Source organism: Lissotriton helveticus, chromosome 11 (genome assembly GCF_964261635.1).
Source record: "Lissotriton helveticus chromosome 11, aLisHel1.1, whole genome shotgun sequence".
Taxonomy (NCBI): Eukaryota; Metazoa; Chordata; class Amphibia; order Caudata; family Salamandridae; genus Lissotriton; species Lissotriton helveticus.
The window spans coordinates 112,041,371-112,065,081 of record NC_136072.1 but is presented as its reverse complement, the minus strand read 5'-3'; the positions used below and the strand labels follow the sequence as shown (position 1 = coordinate 112,065,081).

At 40.8% G+C, this 23,711-nt stretch overlaps 1 protein-coding gene across 1 annotated transcript in view; it reads left to right on the top strand.

Annotated features, from left to right (window-relative positions):
* Positions 1-22,801, top strand: part of MRPL47 (mitochondrial ribosomal protein L47) — a 36,300-nt gene extending 13,499 nt beyond the window's left edge. The window contains exons 2-7 of the mRNA XM_078668050.1: positions 6,691-6,836; positions 7,285-7,345; positions 7,430-7,526; positions 10,940-11,070; positions 16,440-16,535; positions 22,582-22,801. Of these exons, the coding sequence (XP_078524176.1) occupies positions 6,691-6,836; positions 7,285-7,345; positions 7,430-7,526; positions 10,940-11,070; positions 16,440-16,535; positions 22,582-22,693 (643 nt within the window). The 3' untranslated portion in view covers positions 22,694-22,801. The remainder of the gene's footprint in view (positions 1-6,690; positions 6,837-7,284; positions 7,346-7,429; positions 7,527-10,939; positions 11,071-16,439; positions 16,536-22,581) is intronic.
* Positions 22,802-23,711: the final 910 nt, after the last annotated feature.

Sequence of the window (23,711 nt, the reverse complement as noted above, 5' to 3'; positions counted from 1 at the left end):
GAACACCCTGATCCCTCAGTCTTGACCAGAGTAAGTTTCTAGGGATCAGGTCAAAGGCTGCCTTAAGGTCAACAAAGGCCACATACAAGTGTGCCCCCTTAATTTTAATGTGTTTCCAGATGATGCATAAGAATCTGAACACCTGGTTGATTGTACTAATCCGTTCTCTAAAACCTGCTTGGTACTTGGTTACGGTATTAGTCCCCTCAATCCAAGAACTGAGCCTATTTAAAACCTGCCTCGCAAATACTTTCTGTAGAATGTCAATTAGACTAATTGGTCTATAGTTGGCCGGATTCATACGATCCCCCTTTTTGAAAATTGTTACGATTTCAGCGCCCCGCCATGTATCGGGAATAGGGGCACCCTTGGCAATATCATTACAAAGGCAGTTAACATATGGGGCCCACAACATGTTTTCATGCTTCCATAGGTTCCTCGGGGTCCAGTCCGGGTGCCTTTCCCGGTTTCATCGCTTTAATGGCTTCAATAGTTTATGCCAAACTAAAAGACAGGTGTGTAACACTCAGGTTCAGTCCTGGGTCGTCAGTAATAAATGTAAATTCAGGATTACTAGGGGAGTATAACTTTGAAAAATAGGAGACCCAAACATTTGCTTCAAGGAACCTATCCCTACTGGGGGTTCCACCTCCGGAGCCTTTAGCAATCAGGCCCCAGAATAAGGTCTGATCATTTGCCTTACACGCTTCCCATAATTCTGACCAGTTTATTTTCCTCCCAGCGTTTCTTTGCCTTAGCTGTTAAGCTCTTATAACACCTAATTTTCTCCCTCAGCGCTTGTACATCGTTGTTCTTTGCAGCCATTATAAGTTCCTTTTTGGCATTTCGGCAGCTTTTATCATACAATGTGTCCCCTTTCGCTGAGTTTAGCTGACCCCTTTTTATTCGCTTATTATTTTTGGTCAGCAGTTCCCCCAGTCCTAAAGAGATGTTTCCATGGATTTGCATAATGGGGATTTCCTGTACTGTGGAGTTAATATACGGGCAAAACTGATCAACATAGAGTTCGTAGATTTTTTTAACAATAGTATAATTTCCCATTACTACTGGCCACTTCAATGCTCTACGGTTGTATGAAGTCAAGGGTTCAATATCCGTATGTTTAGGACCATCTCTCCCCGTAGGCAACAGATTAAATAATGACTTGTTGAGCTTCAAAGTTAGCGGGTAGTGGTCACTTTCAACACGATTCTCCACTACAAAATCATTTACCTCCGGCCAGAGGGAAATTGACACCATAACATAATCAATGTGGCTATTACAGCTACCCCTCTTAAAGGTTGGCTGGCTTGGGCTGTCTGATGGAAGACGCCCATTACAAGCTCGTAAGCCGTGCGTAGTGGTCAGACGCAGTAACTGTGCTGTCGCCACTGAGCATGGCGCCGCCCGACAGGTCTCTATTCCCGGAATATTATTGGCGCTGTCCTTGTTCAAGGATATTTTCTAGGCATGTTATCGGCTCAACACAATGTATTCAATATAAAAGTATCGTGAGGCTCAGACATATAAGCTGGTACATATAACAATTGGTGAACAAACACAACCAGACAAGTGGCATACAAAAAGAGGTTACATAAAAGGTGTTCCAGAACAACACTGGAACTACAACAAACAAAACAATGTGTCCTTCATAAATTACGGTCACAATTGTGTCGATGACGTTTCGACCTTTGTCATTAGTACACGGTCATCTTCAGGACAAATAATTAACTGAGCGTCCCACCAGACAATTTCAAATTACAGGAGAACAAGCACGGGAATATTCGATGCTTGTATAATTAAAATTATGTGTGTGCAAAGGGGAGGACGCTTAGCAATTCAGCTCCCGTCATTTATTTTCTCCCATAACTGCTGGAAATGGGTCTAGTAGCACTAACCACGAGACGAGAATTCCCTTTCTTTACATTTCCAGGAAACACCCAAACAAACACAGATTGATTTCGGGCAGCAACTTAATTGCTAATTTCTCCTCCCTTCCTCTGTGAATACCAAAATGGTAGTAAGTTTAGGGTTTTGTCTTAAGTTAGTTATGTGAATCTGGCCCAAGATAATTTCGGGGTTGAGCCTGGCACCTTTCCTGACAAAGCAGTCATCCTCTAGGGGTACACCTATTCCTTTCACGTGGCATTGTAATTCATAACTCGTTCTTTAAAAATGTTAAAGAGTCGAGTGTGTCATAATTTGAAATCTAATTTGTGGACTGACACATTTTTATGCTAAATGCATTTTTGAAACTTTTGGAGACATGAAGCCAGTGTAACAGAAAGTGCACTACCTCAATTTTGACCTTTGCGTTTCACACCTTTATTTCTATTGTTTCAATTGGGATCGTAGTTGCAGTGCCGCTATTACCTGAACAGGAAGGTACAGGTTCTTAAGTAAGAAATCCCCATCTTTTCTCAAATTCACAGACTTCTGTTGAAACGAGTGATGGAGTTTTGCAAAGGAATGCACACATATAGTTTCCATGGTGATTGGGGCATTCAATTTGTGTAAATGCAGTTGGCATAGTGAGTTGTATCTGTTTCTGGTAGAATTCTAGTTCATTGCCAATAGTATGCACAAATGGTCCGATTGCAATTCCCAGGTGAGTAGTACATGCACCGAGTGGTATGTAGGTTTGTGCAAGTTTAGAAAATTATTGTGTGGGAAGTTGTTCATGTAGTTAGTGAAAATGTTGTTCCTTAGTGGAAACCAGTGTACATCTAATGCTCAATGCTTAGTAGACTACCGTTCTTCATGTAGTGAATTCCCGATATGTAGATTGGTCATTTGAGACTGGATTGTTCATCCTGCTTGCGATGGAGCATGCTTTGGTTTTGGAGGGCATGGTAGTTTAGTGTCATAAGCATGTTTTCGTTTTACTGCTTCCTGGACTGTTTGGCTGTTGGGATGGCGGACTATGCTGATGTGGCAATTCTTATTTTTCAGTTCCATTTTCTGGTGATTCTGATATAGTCTGGTGATGTGAAAGGGATGTGTTTTATATTTTGTGCTGTCGGTGATTATTCTGAGGATGGAACATGTTTTATCTTGCCCTGAGTGGTTATACCGTGCAGTTCATTTTATGTCTATGTTCGTGATGAGATCACATGGAATGTGCTGTCAATGATTGGCACAGAACTGCCTATGGGTCATTTGGCAATAGATGTATATACAGGAAAACATGTTTTGCTTGTATCCCGAGAGATGATTGATTTAGCGGTTTCTCCATGGATCCTAAAGTTCTTTTTCTTTCAGTCCCATAGCTCCTTGCTTCAAGGTCTGTGTTAGAGGGTAGATCAAGATGGCAGATTTTTATGGGAATTTCATAGGGGCGTTCTCTTTGCTACTAGAGCATGTCTCTAAAACTTGCAGGAGTCTAAAGATCTCAAAGAGGAGAGGATAACAATGCTGACCAACTCGAAGAGAAGGGTTAAAAACCAAGGGAACACCAGCAGTAGAGACATACACAACCAGCTCTGACTGTGGATTTGAGGTGTAGAGGGTTGACCATACCTTCAAGGGTGGGTAGAAAAACAACCTCATTCATCATCTGCCACTTTGTGAGTGATTGCCAAGCCTCTTTCAGAAGATAGTATATACCATTTTCTCCATTCTCCCGTCCCAAAGTCTATACTAATTGTTGAGGAAACAAAAAGCAATTACAGCAATTTTTATGACTATTTCGACAACAACCACTTTAGCACAAAGCTGTATTCAATTTGGCGCCCAAATGCCATATACCATAAAACTGGATGAACCGAACACAGATGCTGACTGCACCTTGATTATTGGTTTTGTTCCATAATGGTGATAGGTGGTGATGACAATGCAGAGGACATTCACGAGACCATCTACCCGTGGATGCAGATGAGGAATATGACAACAAAAGGGAGGCATTCCTTCTTGACTGTGCATAAGGTCTAATCTCTTGATAAATGTGCCTCTTCTGTTTTCACTTAAATGTATGATGCAAAATGTAATATCCCTGCAGGCAACAAAATGCTAATGTAATTCTGTGGGGATTATGTTGACACTCCTTTAGCATCTAAAGTTGATATAACCGGGATCCCAGTTTTCCAGGATCCTAATGCCCGACAATAGGTATTTTTGTAATCCATTTACCAATGGCTTTCCAAGTTCTTAAAAAGAAAAAAGAGAGGACTTTTGATTCTGACCCCATTTTTTTTATTGCTCTATCTTCTTTTCTTCAAACTATTTCTGCTGATTCTTCGATGATGGCAGCTGTGAAGTGATGATTGTCCTTGTAGTAGGACTGCTACAAGAGCCAACTTGATGAACAAAACAATACGTCATTTAAAGAAAAAAAGTTCCGCAATAGAAGGAAACTGATTCTGCGGATGACATGATGTGTCCATTTTAGAATGATTGATATGGTCCAGTAGGGCACAGTAAACAAATTAATTGAATTGTTCTTTCATGAATATCGTTTAGAGGCAGGCGTTTTTTTTTGTTTGATGTAAAAGAAACGTCCAACCCTGAATGAATGTCTTAGTAACAAGATACATTACTGATAACATTTCACTTGGATGGGGTGTGGCTGCATTCAATACCCATAAACCAGAGGTCCAATAAAGGGATTTGGATTTACCGTTCACTAAACTTGAGTGGCTTTTTGTTTTGCAATACCCTATTATCTTATTTGTCCCAGGTGTATCTGGGGCCCCACACCAAGAAGTCACAGGAGGCAATACAGTGTTGCAGGGTCTTGGTATACAGGCTGAGTACCTGAGCCGCCAGCCAAAGCAACCATTAGGCCCATGGCAATAAGGCCTTCCAGGCAGCCGCCAGGGCTATCACTGGAGTAGCAGGTCCCACAGTGCCAGGAGGGTCGATGTGGTCCTAATCTGGGCCTCACTAGAGCAAGTGGGCTCATCTCTCATGCCACTGTTCTCGGCGTCTCTGCAGTGTGATCCAGGTCCTCAACGGCTCCCAGGGGCTCCACCACAAGACACTGCGCCAGCCAGGCAGTTTAGGCGCACTCGGCGGAGTCCACGTGTGTGCCCGCAGTGGCAGAAGACAGCACGGCAGGCCCTACAGGTGACACTAGTGCGGCAGGAGGGGCCCGCGGATGTCGCTATAAATGATTTATATATAGGGTAAAGGAACAGCATCAAGATACAGCTTTGGCTCCCCCCACCCCGGTCCAGAGTAAAGTGTTCAGTGTGTTCCTCATTAGGCCTGAACCTGACTGAAGGGGTTAAGTTTGAATGATGATCGCACAGCAGAGTAACTATACTGACCTCGACGCGGGCGCTACATATTATCCCGAAGTTTCTCTCTATTTACCCATCTCAAAAGTAGAATTGAAATCCATATTAGCCAGATGTATGGCAAGTTGCTCGGCAGCAGTGTTAATAATAAGATACAGATTAAGACATTGATCAACCATCCCAAGGCCAGGCCAAAAGCCATATTGAACATCAGATAGTACTTCATGATCCCTGGCCCTGGACGGTAAACTATTGGAGAACGACCACCTGAGAACCTTAATCACAGACCTTATTAAGAGACAGGCCGATAGCATCTGAGATTGGCATGATTTCCCTTTTTGGAAACTGGCACTATCACAGAGGTAGACCATATTTTGGGTATCGGCTGCTTGATGGGCGCATTAATATATAGCAAAATCAAGGGGCCCCAAATTATTTTACTGGAAAATACTGGGGGAAAAAAATATCCAAAGTTACCCTATCAGGTGCAGTGGCCTTACTGAGAGGGAGCTTTCGAATAACATCATGAACCCCTTGCCAGGAAAAATTAATACATAATGAACAGGGAGTTCTCATGAAACTAGGACAGAATTGGGCTAGACCTTTTAAATCCATGTATGACGCATTCAAATCACATATAATCAAATTCATGAGTCCCCCCCAGAGGTGTATGAGTGTATTATCATTACTGAACAAAGTTAAAAAAAAAATTTTTTTAAATTGATGAACACATGGCAATAGCATAAATGCTGACCAACGTTGACAGTTACTAAAGGGCGAAGGTTATGTGCTGAAATTTTAATGTAGCTAGAGGTATACACAATTCACATTAAATATGTTGATCTGCCATTCAATCCCTATTCCTTTTTCTTATCTTTGTCTGTTACTCAATTTCTAATGTGTAGGATATCTGTATTAGACAAGATAAAGATGAGGCCACACTAGTATTTTTGAAATAAAGTAATAAGAGGAAGAGGGATATATACATAAAATGGATCAATTGTGACTATCCACAAACACAGACTAACTTTTAAAAGGCCAGAATAGTTACTCAACAATTTTACTTTTTGTACCCAAGTCCTTTGACGTTTCTCAAATCTTAGGAATCTAAGAAATGTACTCTGTTCCAAACCTTGTGCGACAGGTAAATAAATGAATGTTTGCTTGCAGAATTGAGACTATATTTTAAGATGAGGGGTTTCATTAGTAGTGTTGTCTAATGATTAACGCATGGTTTGGAGCCAAGTAGTTCTTACTAGAGTCTCACCACAGTTACTTGCCAAATAGATATCGTGGGCAAATTACTTTAATCTCCCTGACACCTTATGAGTGTGCCCTTCAATGCTTTACAGAATTTGCTTTACCATCACAGGCATTATTTATTTGGGAAACCTCACTACAGTTTGAATATATGTGTAGTGTAAAGAAAAAAAGTATTTGTGTTTTTTTGTAGACCAAGCTTTTGTGGTATGCAACGGAACCCATCACAGTTAACACCCTTCATCCAGTGCAGAACCCTTCAAACATCTCAGTCGCGGAAAGGGCTTGAAGAGTTTTTTGATGACCCAAAGAACTGGGGAGAGGCTACCGTCAAATCTGGTGAGGAGCACATATTTTCTTGTAAGTTATTTTAGCCTTGCATGTAGCTATCCTGGGTTGTGTGAAATCAGCTGGGCACCTCATTTGACTGCCACTTGCACATCACCGTCATGACGTACAGGCTCCCCATGTGGACCTTAAAACAGCAAAGCATGGAGTTTGGTTTTACTTCTACAGGGGTTGTCTTGAATCAAAGAAGAATGTTGCGACCATGGCACAGTCTGGACTCTTCATTTTTTCCTGCCATTTTAGCAGCTATCATAGATGTGATTATGTGCAGAATTGAGGCAGCTTTTGTGAGACTCTTGTGCCAGACTTTAAACAAGCATGCAGAGTGCCAGCTCCTGTTACTTTACAGCTACCTCTAAATACTACTTTTCCATTAAAAGGAGCAGCTTTGTGTCCCACTTCCATGTAACACTTTATTTTTTTTTATTTGCTGCATTAGGTGATGCATGGAGTACAGCTCAGCTAAGAGCCAAAAGCAGTGAAGATTTGCATAAACTTTGGTAAGTGCACAGTATGGATACTCAGTTTGAAATGTTTTCTTAATAAACTGCTAACATGTTTTTGTGTACATGTTTTCTCTCTAGGTATGTTTTACTGAAAGAAAAAAACATGCTTCTCACATTGGAACAGGAATCCAAGAGACAAAGGGTTGCTATGCCAAGTCCAGAACGGCTAGAAAAGGTGATGGCTGCATTTTTATACTGTTTCCTCTTTATTTTTCTTTGATATATATTTTGTCCCTATCAACAATATATGCTTATGTTCTTATTACAATGCTCCATCGTGCAGGTAGGATAATTCCCATTAGTATTAAAAAAAAGGCACGCATATTTTTGAGAGCACTGCTAGACCCTGTAAATGCAAAATGAGAAAGCATCCATTTTCAAATAATGAAAAGGCTTTGTGTTTCTTTGTGCAGAGGACTAAATGACAGTTGTGGGGTCCTACACATGTCTTTGCAAATACTGCATTCATGCTTCTAAGAAAAGCTTGCTCCCCTTGCATGTTATGCTGAAAAAATGTGTATTGAATATTTTAACTAAACACTTTTGGAAGGTAATCGGCAAGTCACTATCCAAACATGGTATATCAGTTCTAGTGCACTATGTGAAAAGAAACAGCTGTGCATTATATTCATGTTCTGGTGGAATAGCACAATGTTGCATGACAATTTATCCCAGCTAATTCTCCATATGTATTATACCATGAAAGAAGGGGAAAAGATAACAAAAAAATATATAATATCTTGCTTCCACCGTGGGTTCCAATAAAACTAACACCACCGTATACTTTTCCGCTTGTTCTGCAGTTATCCTTAAATGTCTTCCCATCTCCACAGTCCACCATGCTGCTGTTTTTCATGTTTCTTGTTTCTCTTCCACAGTTTCATACCCACTGCCCTTCCTCTACTAAATCCCTTTCCTCCACTTTTCTCTGGTTCCTTCTATTAATGATGTTGGGTCTTGTTATAAAAAAGCACCCGCACCTCTAGTTGGTTCCACCACTTGATGTCCTTTCCTCTCTTGTGGTGCTGGGTTGCGAAGATGGAAATGTAGTAAGACGTGTCTCCCTTCCCTCAAACCTGTCTGTCTAAAATAAAAAATGGATACCGTCCCCTACAGCCTGGAAACCGGGAATAAACTGCCGAACATTGACACAGGCCCATTAAGGTTAACATGATGCCGGATGAACAGTGAAAATGATATATGCCACTGCTTAAGACACTCCCACGGGGACTCCTGGGTGAAACAACAAAGAGTTCCTTCTTCCCCAGTGAGAGGTGCTTTTGCATGTCTTGACAGTAAACGCGCAAACCCAAATTTTCACTGTGGAAAGGCTTGGTCACCCACTTGGTGAGTACAAGATTACACGCTTACCCCTCATCTGTGCTAACTTCTGAACAGTGCGACCAAAGCAGGCACTCCAAGGTATCAAACAGCTTGTTACATTAAGCTTCGACTTGTATCTCAAGTCGGAATTATTGTAACTTTCTGCAGGGTGCAGCTTTTGCTAAGCTGCCACCTTTTTGCATTGAAAATTCTTTTGCACACATGTATCCTGTTCCAGGAGGCCACTTTCTGCCCCCTTGGAGAGACGTACTAACGACTCTCAGGAAGAAGATCAATGAGGGATTGCAGGCCAGGGAAGTGTTACCTCCCTCTTGTAGGAAGCCACGTAGGTATTAGCCTCAAAAGGCATCCTTCAAAGGAGAAGCCACATTTGAAAGGCAAATGTGTCACACTAGGGAGAAGGGCTGCCCCATTATTTAGGTAGACAGGCTGGCATGGGGAGCAGAGCGGAGAAATCAGTTGCCACACCGGTTTCCCCAGGTCTTGTAGCCCCGAGGTAGCCACACCCCAGGTGTGGGCTAGGGAGGTCAGAAAACCAAGAGAGGGTTCTCACCATCTTGAGAGTGGGCAAAACGGTGCATCCTGCGATAGGCAGATGCCACACTCCACAGGAAGTGGCCACCAGGTGGGAGTCCATTGGCTACCACCCGCATCCTGCCCTGAGTGCATTTTCCAAGCATAAAAGGGGCACCCCTGGTACCCAGACCTCCTGATCTCTGCTGACTTGGAAGAAGGACTGCCCTGCTGCACCAAGGGACCAGCAAAGAGAGGCTGCACAGTCAAAGACTGCACCTGCTGGCTAGCAAAGAGAGGGGCTGTGCGTGCTATGTCCTGCTGAAGGAGAAGCTGTCTCCAGAGATCAGTCTAGCCAAGAGACTCCAAGGGCCAGCTGACAGGCCTCCTGTTCGCAGAAGAGGAACATAACAGCTGAAGAAGCTTGTTGGGGCAAGTTGGTAGCCCAAAGTCTTCAAGCCACTACCACAGCTGCTGTGCAGCACCTGGGACCAATACCCGACACACAAATTTACAACCAAGGTGGCTGAGCCCAGGAGTGTTGTGGGAGAGCTGCTGAGACCCTCAGAAGGCAAGTAATTGACCTAGGAAGGATTGGCTTGTGACCGCGATGCTGGGCGACTGGTAGTCCAGTAGCGACTGGACTTTGGTCAGACCGGAGAGCACCTTGTGGGACATTGACCCTGCAACCTGGACACTCACTCCATCTTCGTTGACCCTGGAGTACCTGCAGGAAGAACACTTTGCATCCACAGGAGCATCTTCAGCATTCATCATCACTTTTATCAGGACCACTCCATAGGAATCCATTGCAATCCAGATAAAGTGTCTGGAACTGCTTGAAGACTGCGTCTTCTGTGGAGGTAACTGTTCTTGAGGACCTTGCTGGTCACCTTAACTAGCTCTCTGCCAGAGTTGGTCACCCCAAGTACTTCTACCCAACCGCTTAGGAGAAGACAGTCAAGTTAAGCTTGATAACGGGCGTTGACAACGTGTGAAATGTAATCATCTATTAAACATGTAGCCAGGTTTTAGTTTCTTTATGAAAAGATGCATTATAAGTTCACCCAAGTAGAACGGACACAGATTATGACCATCTCCACTTGGGGAGCTGTATGAAGTTGTGCATTCAGCACAACCATGAGAAGCACATCAGAGACTACAGTGCAGCATGACCTCTGATAATGAATTCTGCTCATAATGTTAGAGCCAGTAGTTGAGGAATACATAATGAGACGTCCCAGTGAACTAGGGGATTTATTTTATTTTTAGGAATATGTATTGTGCACTTGCCCAATACATAGAGCAGGAACACGTGCTAAGGTGAAGAAGTACATAAGCATATATTGAGTTTTATCTAATCTCAGGTGCAATGCATACAGACTTGTCATGAAAGATATTTTAATAGTCATTTTCCCACCTCTCCTGTGCTCTGCTGGTTATGGGGTGAATATCAATGGAAGATAGGATAAAAGCAATTAGATGGATAAATGGAGAGTTGAATGTGTGTGTGTTGTGCTATATATTCACACCATCTTTCTCTTTTACAGAAATGACCAGACTGAAACAAAAATATAAACTCTGATCTAATCTTTTGAATGAGAGCAGCTACAGAGGTTAGGTAGAGCATGTTGTGTTGCATTGGATATGGTGTAGGGTCTGGCTGTTTTTATGTCTGTCTCTGATGTTTATGGAGCACAGTTGAGGTTATGCATGATGTTACATTTCCAGGTGGATGATTCTATAGAAAGATTAGACACCGTACTTCAGGAGCGAGAAACCGCTTTACGGCTCTTACAGACTGGCCAAGAAAAGGCAAGACCAGGGGACTGGAGGCGGGACTGCTTTGGAATAACTACATGGTATGTATGCGAGGTGTTTGGGATAGTACTGCATCACCCATACCACAATCTATGTTGTTATGTTATTTTCTTTAGAGCGAAGCCTCATTATACATTTAAGAATCGAAAGACTGTTATGCTGTGTGAAGGGTTTCTCTTCCAGTAATTGTGAATGGGCTTTTCACAGTTCTGAGCTTATTTATTTTTGAGTGGTTTGTGGACCATTTACATTGAAAGAAACATTTTGTCAAACAGAGGCCTGATCTGTGCATCCTTTTTTAAATACACTTTCTTCAGTTCTTTTCTTTTTCCTTGTGCTTACCGAGAGTTAATGCTGATGAATGGCATTCTGCCTTCAGAAGTAGTTGATTGAATAACTATTTTATCCAGGTCCTGGCAGTGACCTCTTTTAATATTAAGGAACTCAGGCTACCTCAAAGAATAAAGTGGGGCATTCAGCCTAGCAACATCAGATGAAATAGGAGGCAAGGACATGGCGGTGTCTGGCTCTATCACCTGTGTAAATTGTGGGCCAAACGCTACCATCTTTATTTCTGTACCCGTTTTTATTGGCGTGACGCAACATTAAACCAGTAGATTCAAATGCCCCGCAAAACATGTAGTGCTAGCGGTATCACATGATATACCTGGCTGTCTGTCGAATGGAATCCGTTGGGTATTTTAACTGCAAAACACTAGCTGGAGTATTTTGAACCCGAGCCACCACAGCAATTAAAAAAATCAACATCTTTTATCTCGCACAAATGCTTCATAAATATCTCATGCTGTTCGCTTGGGTAGTGTTGCACTATGATGCCTCCTTACACCATAGTTTTGACACCTGTGTATGAGGAAAAAGAAGGCATCTGCATTTCACCTTTTGGTTGTAGTCCGGGTAATCACAATTCTGACTTTTTGTCACATAGGCACAGTACACACTCTAGTCTGAACTATTATGCCAACAGTGTACAATATTTACGACAAATAATATTTCCAAATTAAATGATCACAATGAATCCACATTTAGGGCGCTCTGCATTGTTCTCCGCAGTAAATATTCCATTTAATATGAGTCTGAGGTATGCCAGGGCTTGGATGGAATCGGATTGATTGTGGGTTATTGACACACACAGCTTGAGTGTTGGTACATATTTCTGCACTGATTTATTACTTAGTTCCCTACCAGTCTCCTTGCTTTATCTTATCTGACCACTACTAATATTGGGCTATTAATTAATCTATCTTATTGTATAATAAGGAAACTTATTTTTTTTCCATGGTGGGATAGCATGAAATGTAACAACCTGTGGCATGGTGAAGAACACCTGAAAAGGGTATACTAATAAGATCCACATGCCTTCCATAAAACCTGTTAAATATTCCGCCCACTATATTTCTCATAATTTCACAAGTAGGCTGTGCATCTCAGCTTAATACTACAAAACAATATGATGCTTTTTCACCTGCCAGATCCATATCAAAGTATGTATGAGTGGGACTTGGCATCAAAATCAAACGGCTCGCTATCTCTAAATTATGTGCAGTCCTGCGTGATGCCAATAGTCTTGCTATTAGTAACATATCTCTTTCCATCAGTTGCATACATAGAACCTCTGCCAGCTTTTCATAAATTCCTATTGTCTTATGTCTTCCTTATCCCACTCTACATTTGGAGTGAATGTTAACTACCACTGTGAGCGTGCTCTCTATTATTAGATTAGTAAATTCTCCATAGGTTCAAACAGACACAATGCAAGCATTTAAAGCACAAATTAGCTTACCACAAGCGCCCAACATCCTTCAGCATCGGTGACTGTACTGCTAAAACTTTTTTTTGCTGTTGTGAGAACTGAGAGATTCTCTAGTTATTATCAGTGTTTGGGTTTTACTAACTGCTCTGCAGCCCACTCAGTGGCCATTGGTGCAGTTAGTTGAGGCATGCTGACGGGCCTCTTTTAGGCTCTCCAGCTGGACCTTTTATCGTAAAAAGCCTTCCACATAAATACAATCTTGGAGTATTCCATCACATCATAGATGGATAGGGTATATGTAGATCTAGTGGTTTCAGTTGTCTCGAAATGGATTGTATTTTGACTCCCCTTACATTTTTAGGATTGAATTTGAGCCATTGCGAACACCTAGCAGACACTAGATTCTTCGTTTTGTCCAATCCAGTCTGTATTTGCCACGCTATCCCTTATGCATGTAATTTAGGCTGAGTAAAGGTCCAACATCAGGAAAAGTGGAACCTACCCTTGCAGAATGGTTTCTGCCTGGCACAAAGTTCGCCCCTTTAGGGCCCTCTGTGTCTCTTGGATGGAATGGAGGTTTTAGAAGAAGGATCTCCTCCTTCCACTGAAAAATGCATTTAATATCTCATGGAATTTCTCGCACTTTAAGGAATTTGAAATTCTAGTAGCACAGCTGCAACTTTCTAATTCCTCTTCTAAAACTTGCTGGCTAAATTTGAGGATTTTCAGTCATATTAAGGATAAAGAAGTATTGACATTAAGCCCACAGACACCATGAATAAAAGTTCTATTTTAGCAAATGGTTGTTTCCTTTCAGTTTAGACCTTTTGCCATAGAAAAGATCTCTAGATTCTAAACCACTAGCATTTAGAGGATCTTCTAACAATTCACAACATAAAGAACATAGATATGTTGGTAGACATCCATTCCTGTTTCCAAACCCAGATGCCAGGAGATCTGAAAGACTATGATCTTGGTATTGCAATTGATTCCAGACCCTTGGGTCCCCTAAATAAGCAGCTGTTGCACATCCCAGGACAAATTGGTTCTAAATATCGGGGAAGATTAGGCTTTTCAGCCTTTCACATGTGGCTAACGGTCCTACTGATATTCCAGTATCTCCACAAGTCTTCTCTACAATGTTATTGAATTGAAAGTGCATTTATATACCGCTTACTACACCTGACAAGGCGTTCAATCACTTTACGGCAAGTAGCATGCTACCCAGTAACCTATGTTGTAGGGATTCTGCTCTGGAACAGAACTATGCTTGGAGCATCAGTATGTAGGGACTGAGTCACCATACCGCCTCAATGTCCATGAGTTCGGGTCCGACTAGCTACAGTGCTTCATTTGCCTTCCTAACCTTACTAGAGAAACAAGTGAATTGGCACTCCCAGAACACAGCCCTCGCCTACCTCTCCGAGATCGCGGTAACAAGACACACTCTTTTTGCTCTCTCACTCGTACATGTCCACAATGAGATAAACAAGAGACACAAAGTTTCAAATATTTATTCAAACTATCGTGCTCCGAAATGCAGTATATGTGTCACAATTAGAAAACAAATGCATAATAAAAATACTGTTAGCATGGTTAATAATATGTATACCATGAAAATCGCTGTAATCTTATAGGACTGAGTGACCTAACCCCCCCCCCCCTCCTCCGTTAGTAAAGCTAAATGGTTATATGAAAGATCTTTGGGATGATTACCTGCAAGGCCCCATACCATAGCACACATAGAGGGATGCTCTACATCTCAGCGGACGCAGTACTCTTGTCTCAGAACTCTCGTTCCATGTGCCTGTTTGTGGCTCATATACTCATCTATATGATAGTACGTGGGTCCATAAACAGCTGCATTCTTGTGACATGTCTACATGCTAGTGCTGGGCCAGAAAGAATAACAAGGTACATTATTGTTTGACCTTGTTGACTAAATCCCAGGAAACAAACAGAACACAAAAACATATGCAGGTTCCGTGTGAAAGTACAATGTGGCACAAAGGCAAGCGTGTTTATATCGTAATGTGTGCAAAGGAAAATGAGGACTACATCGTGTACATTTAGGCTAACATAGGGGAAAACTATAAAGGGCCATGCAGGAAACACATGTCACCTAAAGTTAGTGGTCAGTCTATTGGTTTTTAGGGGTTACTCTTGAATGCTAAAGGAAAACATTCCATTTATTCACTCCTATTTCTTTGTGGCACGTTAGTGACTTAGTTGTGATCATTAGAGGGGGCTATGTGAGCAGCAAATGCATGCTGGAACAGACCATATTATGGTTTTAAACAAGGAGCTTAAAACAGGCAAGCACAACATTTAGATCAGTCTATATACTGAAGATTCAGGCAGCAAGCTGAGGTGCATTTAGAATAAAGAAGACAAAGTAAAAGTTTCTTTGAACGTCAATTTTTGATGCTGGATTTTAAGGACTAGCAGGTGGAGATTTCTTGCATGCAATCTGTGGATGTAAATCTGTTGAAAGAAACTATTTATCAAATACTGCTTTAAAGGAATGTGACTTTTACAAGTTTTGTGGAGCCATTCTAAGAGGTGGCACAGATATTTCCAGCACTGAAAAATGAAGCCAAGTGTTTTTTAAGGCTCATTTTCAAGTGACTCAAGCAGTGCAGCATTTAAGCACATCCCATTACTATCGCTCCACTGTATGTAATGCAATCAATACTTTCAAACCCAGAGAGACCCCTATTGTGTACCTACTACATCTATATATTCAATACTATAAAGTATTGCTACAGTTTTTGCAAATCATCTTACATCAGACATAAAGTACACATATAATAGAAAACATATGTTATATAAAAACCCACCAACTTAAAAATAGACCAAGATAGTTGATAAACACAGAACAGGCACCATGTCCTGCATAATGGATGTATCCGTGTTAACCTTGGCCCTCCAGAATCCACCTTGCCTCAATGTGAACACCTAGCTCTGAACATGATTCTCCAGGCTTTAGATGAATGTAATTCTGTTCTGCTGCCAATAGACTATTGTGATTTTTATTTAGGACATCGCTCCATACATGACATTTAAAAAAAAGAGCATCCACATGCCAACACAAACTCTGTATCTTTATTTAAACATGCTTAAATAAGAGGGTGCTGTGTGTCTGACTTTATGAAATAGGAACATGGGCTTTGTTTCCTGGTGACTATGAATAAACGGCTAAGATGTAGTAATTTTTTTGGAAGTGTTCAGCTCGGTCTCTAATCTCTGGGACATTTCACAGCTTACCTACAGTTTAGTTACTGTGTTTTCATTAATGTTCTGTCTGTAGTGCTCCCTCCTATCCACTGTTTGAGTTGATATTCAGCCATGCATGGTGAGTCGGTGCAAGTTTGTTGATAGCACTATGTAGGGTAGGCAAAAATATATCCTGCCTATCTGATCCACCTGTTACTGTGGGTAATTGAAAACGAAGAGTGTATATGGCATATTTGGTAACTTCATTGTCTGTATCCTAGAGGGACTGCAAAACGAGAGCCTTGCCACCTTGTGTAGTTATCTTTCTTTAGGGTGAGAATTCGTTGTCTGGAGTTAAAATGTCACTGAGAGGTAATGTCAAGGATGGTAGAACACTAACACCAAACGTCTACTGATTTACAGGTACAAATTCAGTGAATGGCCAATACCGTGGTTCATGAACACAAGATACAAGCAAAAAAAATTCTATGCTTTACCATATGTGGACCGTTTCACAAGGTAGGTTCTGTGGAAAGTTTTATGTGACGGAATGCTAGTCTCACTTTATTGATGGATTACATTTTTGGGTGTCTTGTTTCATGGTTGGGGTATATAATTATGTAACAGAAATTTGTAGAAACTATATTGGCAGAAGGCTACTTGAGAGTGTGTGAGAAGTTGCAAAATGGTTCTGAAGTGGATCAAGGAGGGGAAGGTAGAGTCAAGTTAATGAAGATTTGGAGTCTTGGCTGAAAGAGGTAAGTCTTTGGTTTCTGTAGAATTTAGTGAAGAGCATTCTGCCTATGATGTGCTTGCACAACAAGCCTTCTGCCACCAAAGCACATTTTCCTGAATCTGGGAACAGTATGCCAATTGCCAGTCACTAATCTCAAAAGTTTTCAATGGGTTATGGTCCAAATGTAAGACATGTAGGACCCCTTTGGCAGTTTGTCTTGTGAGTTCTACACATTACATTGATTTGGATTTGAGCTGTGACAGAAAGTCAGACAAGAAATGTGATAACTGGTATTGTCGTAACCACTGAGTTTGTATAATGTTCTAGCTATATTGTTTTCCATTTTTATGGTTTCTGTTGTGCAAAATCTACTAGGCGTATGGAGATGTGTTGCTATGGTCAAGCCTTAGGAAATTGAGTGCTCAAATTGTGATGATTTGCGTCTGTCATGTGAAAATGGTTAATGTTCAGATTATTAGGTGATATATCCTAGGTTAATAATTGTATTGCCAAAATTCTATCAAAAAATGTCTTCTATGTGCAACGTTGCCTAAGCTTAGAAGGCTTGAGCAAAAATATTTTTACGAGCTCTTCCTGTTGCTATAGGCAGAGTGATTGTCATATAGGGATTGGTGTTCAAGCTGAACAACAAGAATATGTCATATAGAGAATGATGTTAAAGCAGAAAAGCAAGACAAATAAGACTGACTCAGAAACTACACTGTGTGCAGACTCGGTGTGCAGAAGGGGCACATACACAGAACCCATGTAAATAAGCATTAAATGATAAAACAATGTAAAACGTTAAAAAAATGCACCAAACCCTGTAAATTAGGGATGTCCCTTAACCTTGTGCAAATGGAAGACTCCTGGTGGCAATGGTCTCTAAGTGCGATTTCATGTAACATACAAAGCATTTTAGAGAACAGCCTATGGTTATGTCCGAAGGCTTTGAAGAAAGGTAAGCATGGTAGTTTAAAAAGCTGACCCAGTCTTCGCATGTGGTGTTTATGTAAGAAGCTGGCTCTGTATATGGTATACCACTACGTGGTTATATCATGCACATAGTCCAGAGATTCCCCCAGAAGTGTACAGAGCTCAATGTAAACCCAAAGTGCTCTATCTGTAGTAGTGTGGGAAAGCAGCCTTAGGCCTAACAAGGAGGAGTGTAAGACATTTGTTATGCATACCGTGACTAATAAATGACACACAACTCAAAAAGGAAACCTACAACAATTTTAGAAAAATAGGCTTCTTTCAAGATTTATTTTAAGATCAAGTTGTATGCAAAAAGTTAGTACGTTTTTCAGGAAAAATACTTTACACTCTAAAAAGTGGACACAGTGCAATTTTCAGGCTGTGCAATGTTAACCTAAGGGGAAAAAACAAGAATGCAGTTTTTCAGGTAAGTACACAACTTACAAATCCCAGGATTTAGGGTCAACTCCAGGCAAGGTTCAAGAATGCACCACCTGCGGGCTGCCGGATGCAGAGGTCAAATTCGGAGTCAGGCACCCAATGTTAACCACTAGAGACTGAGGATGATTGAAGATGCGTGGCTCACAGGCGAGTAAAGCAGAGTCAAGGGTCAGTCAGTCAAAGCATTGTTTATTTAGAGCATAGGTCCTTAAACATGTACAGACACTTAAAAACTTGATTTAAAAAAAAAAAAACATCTTCGGCTAAGAGCTATACAATATCCGTATAAAACACCAAATCCAATATAAGAATCTTCTTAAATATAAAAATATATTCTATATAACAATTATTTAGATTCCAGATAACAATTATAAAACTGGAGTAACACAATATCAGTAATAAAACATCCATTCTGCATGTTTTGAATAAAAGTTTTTAACTTCAAGCATGAACTTCCCTATTGCACATGCTACATCCAATGAGTGTATTTCAGTTAACAGGTCGATTGCCTGTGTACGATTCTTAACCTCATATTTTAGGAAGATTGGTCGTAACCACAGTTTACTGCATCAAGAACATTTAGACAATCTAATAAGATGTGCAAAATATCGCATTTAATTCCTAGGTTAGAGGTACATTTCCCATCCTAGTCAATCATGGCCCTTTTAATTCTATCATCCTCATAACATGGATTTATCCCAATCCTTATTTTTAGTAATTCTCACAAGCAACGCTTGGGAGGTATATCCATATATGGGAACTATTGACCCTCTTGCCAAGATTTTATCATAAATCATACAGAACTTTTCTAGGTCAAGTATTGCCTATCCTGGTCCTGTGATATTATTTACCCTTTTGTCCTAAGTTCCTTCTTACCTATGGTAGCATGAAGGTTCTGCTGGCCAACATCAGCCCTCAAAATAACTACATACCATAGCAACCGTTTCTCTGACCCCTTTTGCCCATTTCATTTCACTATGTAGGATCTCACGTTTACTCCAAGAAGACACTTTTTGCCCCTCTTCATCGACCAGGCGTTGCCAAATTCCTAATAGTACCATGCTTGCCATTTTCTCCCAAGAAACTATTCCGTGTTCTAGTCTTATTGCCTGGATCATTGAGTATCTTGGTTGGAACAAATTTATTTTTTACACATTTGCCTTCTTCCCCATTCCACTTCCTCTTACCACGTAGGAATAGCAATTCATCCCCATATAAGAACTTAGGTCGTACCATAGCCGTGTAAGCCTTGAGAACTGGTCTATCAGTCATTTCTCCATAGTAGTATTGAATTTCCTTAGCCCACTAACCGAGGATAGAACCCACAGTTTTAATGCATCCAAAAGTACTTTCCACATCATAGATTTCTCAAACCAAATTCCTAGGTATTTGTACTCCTTAACTATCTCCAATTGTATGGAGCCAAGGAACCAGTTGAAAATCTTCCTCGTTTTACCGAAGCACAAGATTTTCCAGGTTTACTGTTAATCTCTTCCGACTACAGTACTCGCCAAACACTTTAAGCTTTCTTTACAGATCTATCGAGTTTGGTCCACAATCACCAAACCGTCTGCATAAAGTAAGCATGCAACATGCTTCCCATCTATGTTTGGACTGGCACCCCGCACCGTTCTCAGAGTGGCTGGCAGATCCACTATAAATAAGGAAAAGAATAATGGGGCCAAGACACACCCCTGCCTTAACCCATTTTCAATTGGTATCTTTTGTGAAATGTATTCCTTCTGTATCCAAAACAACCTGGGCCCAATTTTGAGTATGTAACCTTTGTATTATAGACAGAAGACCCATCAGAATATCCAAGTCACCTAGCATTTTCCAAGCCTTTCTCGGTCTACCAGGTCAAATGTTGCCCGGAAGTCTACGAAACAGCAGAACAGATTACTCCCCTGTTCCATCTACTTCTGAGCCATTGCCCATAACACAAAGCAGTGATCAATTGTAGAGTGACCCTCCCTGAAGCCACCCTGCTCTGGAGGCACAATTTGAGTTTCCTCATCCCACTCCTTAAGTTCTTCCAAGATTACACCTTTTCACTGATATCCAATAGATTAATTAACCTATATTTTTGGGGATTCATTATATCTCCTTGTTTATGGATAGGTCTGATGATTGCCCCTCTCCAATTTATCGGCATATTCCCCAAATCAAGGATACAATTGAACATTTTGGTGAAAAAATCTGCCCACCAGTCTGGTCTAGTTCATATAATTGCTGCCGGGAGATTATCTGGGCCCGCCGCCCGGGTTAGTGTTAATTTAGATATGATTCTTCTCACATTACATACTGTGAAATGAGATCTAATATCTTCCACCTCTGTCCATAATGTATCTCTTGACTTAATAGACCGACACCCTTTTCCATATAACTCTCCCATGTGACTCTCCCAGGCGTCTTCCGTCACCACACAGTTCATAGCTCCCTGTTCCCTACCAGAGCCATTATTAGACTAATTTCCAAAACATTTTTGCATTTCTGGTTTCTATAGCTTCCAATAATCTTCCCCAGCAATTCGCAATATATGGTCTTTTTTTGCTCTCTATTAACATTTTTATATAGTTTTGCTTTCTTTCTGTAGGCTATTGAACTTGTATAAATCCTAATTTAATCTCAGATGTCTTTCCTTTTTTCTTATATTCAATTTTAATTTTCTACATTCCTCGTTGAACCAGTTCTTGTTTTTACACTGAGTCCCACCCCCCTTTCTATGGTTCCTACGGCTATGACTTTTTAGGTCCACTCTTATATATTGCACTACTTCAAAAATAACACTTTCAAACCATCCCATATTATCAGAATGAGGGATGCTCTCTAGTGTCTGGGCCTGCTGGAACACCGCTAACTTTCACAAACACTGCTCTGTTAGATGAGTAGAAAGCCTTCTGGGGTAGTCCACATTTAGAGGGATAATTGTGTCTCTTAAGTTATTTTTACCCCCCTATAATATTGAGTGTTAGCGGACAGTGACCACTTCCTACTCTTTCCTTACCTCAAAGGCTGTTATAAGTTCGAAGTCCCAAGCATGGATAAATATATCATCTATAGGGCATAGTTGATTGCCTATCCTGAATGTCCGATTTGCTGGGCGATCTACTTCCATCCTACCGTTTATACAGACCACGCCCAATGAGCCTGGAAAATTCCCTAAGGCAATATCTCGTGGTATATATCCCCTTCTAGGAAAGCAAGCGGATGTGATCTTATAAGCTGCCAGTAACTCTTTACACCATTTGTCGACTCCACATGGATCTAATTTATGGTTAAAGTCTCCCAGCAGTACGAACAGATCTCTATGGTGTACCTCGATTATACCTTGCACATCTTTTTCAAAAATGTCCAGGTCTGATTTATACATTCTATTTCCAATCCCCTGCATATAAACTTTAACTATAACAATGCCTTAATACTCTGGGGTAGGATGCAAAAGAATCACTCTAACTGCCACTCTCACTGTTTTTGCTTAGCCAACGTGTTTCACTCTGCAACACGAATTGGCATTCTCAAGGCAGAGTATAAATACTCAGCAGTGATGCAGCCCACACATTTTCATTATGGATCAAGGTATAAACAGAGATACAAGTCACAGTATAACATTGAATAATCATGCCAGTCATAAAAGGGTTCTCATAAAAGCAAATTAAGAAAAGAAACCAATTGCTCTTCGCTTGCCCAACTTTGGCTGCTTCGTGAGTTTGTGGCTTATAGTGTGTTTACATCCTTATAAAATGGTATGCATTTGAATTATGCCTTCGTGCCCCTCCTTTTAACATTATCTAACCCCTCCGTAGATATCAATACAAAGTAAATCCCTCTTGGGGTTCTCTGTAAGGAGGCCCTGGAATGGCATGCCCTCAGGCATCATTACCAGTTCATAGTAATCAACAGACAGCCTTAAGAAAGGCCAGAGTTATAGATCCTCTGCTTTTATTTGTCCTCACATTTAACTCCTGGGTGTGACTAGAGATCCACATAGAAAGACTGCATGATTCCAACACAGCTGTAACACCGGGACATTCGTGAAAGGTGTAAATCTGACAGTTCCTCTTGTTTCACTTCATCCAGTCCGATTTTATGCTCATAGCCAGGTGCCAAATGCTTCTGTCACTTATTATGTACTGGACTTATGTCTGTTGTTATCTCATACCTTTATCATCCGAAGCGGTTAGTACCACATTTTTGTATACATTATGCAACTGTCGGATGTTGAATCTTTTTCTTCCCCCTCCTCATTTCCTCTGTATTGTTTTTCATTATAAAAACAAATAAAATTGACATGAACACAAAAAAAAAACTATTATAGGCATGGCAGTGTGAGATCGATTCTAGCCAACAGGCAACAGACTGTGTAAAGAAATGACCCCATAAATGCTGACTGTTTTTTCTCTTTTTCAGATTACGTATAGAAAAAACATTACGGATTAAATCAAGGGAGGAACGAGCAAAAAAGGAAGAAAGGCTTGCCTTGGAAAAAAAGTTTCCACATCTCGCCAACTCCCAAAATTAACCTGGAAGTCCGTTCATCTTCCATCTTTTTGCTGTGAAAATTGAGACTGGACAAAATATAGTAGATATTCTGCTAAATGTCTTTGAATATTAAAATCCTGTAATTTGATTTCTTGTTCAAAGCCTGACTTTGTCATTTTATGACTATCCTGTCGTCTGGTATTCTTGTTCTTGAGGAATTTGGTGATGTGCGTAGAGACAGGGATGTACTCTGTTTTTCTTTCAATAGAAAATACATCATTCCCACTATGTAAATACTAACAGGCTTTTATCAGCAGAATCCAAATGTTTCCATTGCCAGCACTAGCCAATAAAACAAAGTTTCTTAGGTTCATGGCTCAGGATTTCTGTGGGGACCGCCGGATGCTTCAGTGGTGTTCCTGGTTCTAGCGAATCAGTCATAATTTAAAGGGATTGTTTTTGAGTTTGATGGTACTCGAATATCCTCTGATTTCTGGAGGAAGTGTTATATCGCCAGAGGATTAATTGAAAGCTAAGTCATTTGCTTAAGTTCATAAGTGTTTATTTAGAAACTATGTTTAATAGTTCAATGACCTCAAAGTAGATTGACATCCTCTAGGAATAAATGATTCCAGAAACTCCACCATGTCTCCTTTTGTTTCATTGAAAGGTTCCAGCCATGGCATGTTATAATACTATTACAACATTCCACTCCATGAGGGAGGAATGTCTAAATTTAAAACAAAGGCCTCACAGGCGATAGAGGTGTTTGACACCCCACAGCTCCAAATCCTTTGTTGCACAGCTCTTGCTGTCAATGATCAACAATTACAGCCATGGCTGTTACACAAACACTTTTGAACAAACAAACTGTGAAAGGAGGGTCAATCCAGCCTCTGGTTCTCCATGGGCTCAGCCTTTCTATTTTTCTCGTTCAGCCAAGCCAGGGAGCTGAACAGAATTTCCCTTCCCTGCTTCTGAGGCTTCAGTGACCCGGTGAGCTATGGGAGAAGTGGGGGGCTACTGTGTGCCCAGGTCCACATCCTTTGAGTTTCCAT